Source organism: Musca vetustissima, unplaced genomic scaffold (genome assembly GCF_032173495.1).
Source record: "Musca vetustissima isolate MV318-11 ecotype Yass unplaced genomic scaffold, APGP_CSIRO_Mvet_v1 utg71418, whole genome shotgun sequence".
Lineage (NCBI taxonomy): Eukaryota > Metazoa > Arthropoda > Insecta > Diptera > Muscidae > Musca > Musca vetustissima.
The window spans coordinates 15,812-21,360 of record NW_026886115.1 but is presented as its reverse complement, the minus strand read 5'-3'; the positions used below and the strand labels follow the sequence as shown (position 1 = coordinate 21,360).

Genomic DNA, 5,549 nt, shown 5'->3' with positions numbered 1-5,549 from the left:
TCTGGCCGTCGGTTTACTTATAGATAAAGATTACATATATATGTTCGTTCAATTGCATGTCAGTGCTCCTTCGAAATGGCGATGTCTGTTAGTATACGCATGTAAAATATAACCACAGGGCTGAAGGTTATCATATAGTCGGCCCAGTCCGGCTTTACTACTTTCCTTACTGATTTTTTATTAATTACTATAAATTTTCTTTATTAACTAAATTCATGGATTCAGTCCTTTTTGTTATTGTACATATATACAAGTATATGAACTTTAAATAACTAAAATAATTTACTTAATCAAAATATCCCTTATTTGCTAACCATGGCAAAAGTTGTTGCATTTGTTTGCAGTAACGTTCACCGGTGTACATGGCCTTTTGCATTGCCCCGCCATCCTTTTTATCGCCCATCATGTTGTCCATGTTAATATCTTTGGTGGTACTGGGATCCAAAAGAACAACGGGAAGGCTCTTTAAAATCACAGTGTAACCTGAAAATCAAGGACAGTTTTCAAATTAGTAGAATAAAGTTTTTTCTTTAAATTTCTTCCAAAACCTACCCATAAAAGCAAAATCAATCATCCACAAATGGACATCTCTTAAAGTTGGCAACTTTTTGGGATAACCCAAAATCTTAAGATTTTCCACCAACTGCTTATGATAGTAACTAATAAAGTAATCGTAATATTTGATTTTGTTTTCCAAGCAAGTGGAACCCAACAGGAAATATTGCAGATCCAAGGCTGGAGATGTAAAACGACCAGCTTGAAAATCAACCAACAATGTCTTGACGATATTATTGTGTTCGTCGTGTTGAAACATAATGTTGTTGGACCAACAATCACCATGACTGAGGACATTGAAATCATCCATGCTACGTTTTTCTGAGTCAACGATTTCCTTCAAGTACTTTGGGCGATAACTTATCTGAAAGAACACAAATTTTAATACAATAACACATATATATATATATATATAACATGTTAGATCCTCTATAACTTACAAGTTTCTCTTTTAATTGCTCAGCTTTGTACAGAGGCAAATTTTCCTCTACCACTTTCTCTTGTGGCTCCTGGCCTTTGGCCAACATTTGTACCATTTGCTCATTAAGCATTGGCTTCATCATCAACTCGGGCAGACCATTGTTCTTTACAATATAGGTTGCTGAGGCAGCATGAAATTGGGCAATGACATTCAGAGCCTGTTTGGTATGATCCATATCAAGACCTTCAAGACGATTCATATTTTTGAAACCATCCTGACGTACATCCTCCATAAGGACAATATCGAAACCCAAATCTTTATCAAATGAATAGGCATTGGGAGCGATTTTTATCTCTTTACCAGCCTTACGGTACATTTCGTCGAATGCGGGGAAGAGTTCATAGTAACAAATTTTTTCACGTTTAAATGAACTCATCATGGCATTCAGAGCCTGGGCCTGTTGTGATGATGGTGGTACTTTAAGCATATATTTGCACACCTTTGTGGAGCCATCTGAAAGAAAAATAAATGAAGATAAATTAATGTCGTGAAATAAAGGAGAAATCTAAATCTAATTTTGGGCTAAATAATCCGCTCAGATCACTATGTGATATATAGCACCATCCTATAGCAATGTGAAGACTAGTTAACGGTCGTTATGATACAGAGCTAAATTATAGCCAATAATCGAATATTTGTTGCAACCGTTATGTGAGACTATAGCAAGACGTGGCCCAATATATTCCACTTTCAATACCAAATATCCTAGGAAACAGAATGACAAATTTGTACACACTACACCATAAGGTGGCATCTCGAAGAAGAGCGTTTACTCGAATTTTTGGTTGAAATTTTCAAACCAAGTTTGAATCCGAATCCAGTTGAATCCAGTTTTGAATCCGAAATCGAACAAAAAATATAGTGTGCTTATTAAACTGCATTGTAGGCACAATAAGCAATCCTGAGCAAAATTTCATTCCTATCGGACAAAAATTTGAGTCTTAAAATGTCAAGAAGTTTTTTTTCACGCAATTTGTATTTACGTAATTCCAATAATATATTGTCGTCATCGGTTTATCAATAGAAATGTGTACGTCATTATTTAATATTAATCAATTACAAGTTAATTTCAAAATTGCCTGTTTCTTGAAGATAATAACATTATAAGTGTTAGTATTTTGTTTCCGTTTTAATTTGCATTTCATTTTTTTTTAATGAAACCCCTAATCAAAACCTCACAACAAATTGCTCTCACGAATTATAATTTTGTGTTATTTTCTGTTTGACTTTCAACTTTTTTTTTCGGATGGAAGAGGAAATTAATTAAACAAAAACTCATTTATAAGAGCTTTTGTTTTAAGAGAAAGATTAAAAATGTGAATAAAAATATTCACTCATTTTTGAGAGATTGTCAACTATTTCCTTATTTATACACACTGTGCCAAGGTGACCCTGAACTTGACATATCCATATGTTTTTTCTTGACACACATTTGAAATATGGTCAACTATAGCTGTAATGTTCATATTGTGTATATGTGATCATAAAATGTTTATTTTTTCTGGCATTTTACAAGAGCCGACAAATAAATTGACGACTTACAGAAGTGACATATATTAAGTTGAGAAAAAAGAAATCCATTAGGCCGGTCGTTGAAAATGTCGATAAATTCGGAGAAATGGTCGGAGTTGACCGGCAACTGTTTTAAACCATTCACACAAGGCTGGATTCAAAAAGAAGCTCGATGTTTGGGTGCCACACCAATTAACAGAAAAAATAGAATGGGGCGAATTTCCATCTGCGAATGAGATAGACCCATTTTTTAACGGAAGGTGCCTGGAGATGAGAAATGGACCACATACGGGGATTATTTATTATGAGTCTCTACTGTCAATAACTGGACCATTTGAAATAGCAATTGACCTGAAACGACAAGAATTGGCCAACAGGAGAGGTGTCGTGTTCCGGCAGGACAACGCTAGGCCACACACATCTACAGTGACTCTTCAGAAACGTCGGGAGCTTTGTTGGGAAGTTTTAGTGCATCCGCCATACAGTCCGGACTTGGCAACAAGCGATTATCATTTGTTTTTCTTGCATTGTAAAATTGCTTTAATGATAAAACAAATTGGTATCTAGGGAGGATTGTGAAAATCGACTACAGTAGATATCGGATATAAGAAACTCAAAAAAAGCCGGAGATTTCTTTCTTATATGTACTAGAGTTTTTTGCAAATAGAGAGCAGGACGTCTATGAGAGAGGCATTATGAAGTTACTTTTAAAATGGCAACAAACCTTACAACAAAACGGTGCATATTTGGACATTCCGAAGCATGTTAAATAAGGTCCTATAGATCTATATACTGAATGTCGGCAAATTATTTAACAGCTTTCCTCAACAAATTATTCAGATTTCACTTGACATGTTAATTAACCAAATAGGCTTTCATCAATTAAACTAAATTAATGCATGTTTTAATAATTACTCGCGAATGTCTAGCAGTGGTTTCATCAAATCTGATGAATATTTAAGAAGAAACATTTTATACCCCAACCATGTTGAGGGTAATTAATTTTGCAGAAACTGAAAATAGTCGCTTAAAATTTTTAATTCAATTTATGTTACTTGTTGCCTACCGAACATTTGTAAAATCGTGGAAAATTTTAAAAATTTAAAATCGGATGTTTGTTAATAAATAGTATAGTAAAATTATCTATTGCGAGTCTATCGGTTTTTATATGGGACCTATATGAAATCCTAGCCAATTAAATGAGTCGCTCCAAATTTCATCGCAATTTGTTAATAAATTCCATATTAAAGATACTTCGATTGACAAATCCGGCTAGTAACTTCAAAATTCCCAACATCCAACGTCCAAATATGGAACTATATTTTTCTAGTGAGTAAAAATTATTAATATTGACCCAAGATTCAGGGTAGAACCCAATATTCAGAATTGATTGATTTTGGATACTTTTTTCAACCGTATTGGCTGAAATTTGGTATTCTCATGTCATATTTCACTACCACTTATCAATAGGTATAGGTATTTTTCGGTATGTTCAAGGTCCTATCATTATCATTGTTTTCATTGGTCCCATTAATTTTAGATATTTTGAATGTAATATTCATGGTGGAAAATACTTGTTAAGAATAAAAACAACTGAGAAAAACAAATTCGACCGGCTTAATACCTAAGATCGGAAATTCTGAAAGCATTTCAGAATGAATGAACCGTTAGGTCTTCACTAGTACTTCACCTAGTACTGGTGAAAATATAAGGATGTGCAAAGTTTAAATCTTTTTGGAGGTAGTTTGCAGAATGGATTACTCGCTGCTCAACTGCACTTACGTAGTACAAAATCTTAAACAATAATGAGTGAGTTACTTATGACAGATAAACAGATTTGTCGTGTTATGGCTCTTGATTTTTTACTAGTCGAAAAATGGATCAAAGAATCTGTATTATGTTTTGTGTAAAAAATAATATGCAGAACATTTGAAATGTTGACTGTGGCGTATGGTCGGTCGACTATGAGCAGAACACAAGACTACAATAACGTCCACCATTAATTCTTGCCACAAGGACGTTCTGTAAATAAATGAATTTGCGTATGCTCGAAGTAACTCGCCACAACGATATAGAAGTGTGGAAAAATCAATAATGAACTTTGGACCATGATAACGCACCATATCACATATCGCTGCTCGTGCGGGAATTTTTAGCCAAAAATAAACCCGTTATCATGCCTTAACCACCGTATTTGACCACCACCGGACAATAAACGGACAGATGTACATCTATGCAAATCGAATCCAAATAGTTTAAAACTAATTTCTTATAAATGATACACCAAAGATTGCCGACTGATATTTGTATGGTCTGTTTGATGTACATAGGTTTATATGTAGGTATAGATCACATATTTAAAAAAAATAGTAAACCCTATATATTTGAGGTACTGAAAGATGTAGTATTTTGAAGTCTAACAATTTTTATTTTTAGAACCTTTTTTGAACCGTAAATGATAAATTTTATTTTAATTGTTCCATATTGTTTCGATCACACATTCGCTGTTATAACGTAAAACATTTCAACTTATATATATTTCTTTTGTGGCACACACTTTTCACTTTTATTATTTATAATGAATCCGCTTTTAATACGTCGCCACACCACAAACTTACCCTTCAAGGCAGCTTCAATTTCTATGGCCCACAAAGTGGATAGGAAATTTTCTCCAGCGGCAAAGGGAGTATCCGCTTTCATAGAATTGATTTTATCGAAATTTTCAACATTCTTTTGCACAACGCTTACAAACAAATCAGCTGTTAACCATTCTGGAACTGGGGTAGAAGTCATTGTAAAAAAAAATAAAATAAAACTATTTCTTGTGATTGCCGCGATTCAAATCAAACTAAAATCGCTGGACAAAAAACTACTAGTTTATATAGTTAAACAATCAGAATTCGTGTGCCCATATCTTTTTATCAATTCACTGGCGACATTTTCTCCGCTCTGCTTCGTAAAAGAAATCAGGACAAACATATGTAAACTCAAATCATAATCA

General features: G+C 33.9%; 1 protein-coding gene across 1 annotated transcript; it reads right to left on the bottom strand.

The window, feature by feature from the left end:
- Window positions 1-286: 286 nt before the first annotated feature.
- Window positions 287-5,341, bottom strand: LOC133333593 (uncharacterized). Its single transcript, XM_061541902.1, has 4 exons — window positions 5,167-5,341; window positions 996-1,489; window positions 553-919; window positions 287-483 (listed from the first exon to the last, which is right to left on the bottom strand). The coding sequence occupies exons 1-4, from the start codon at window positions 5,339-5,341 to the stop codon at window positions 287-289; spliced, it is 1,233 nt and encodes a 410-aa protein (XP_061397886.1).
- Between the last annotated feature and the right edge of the window lie 208 nt (window positions 5,342-5,549).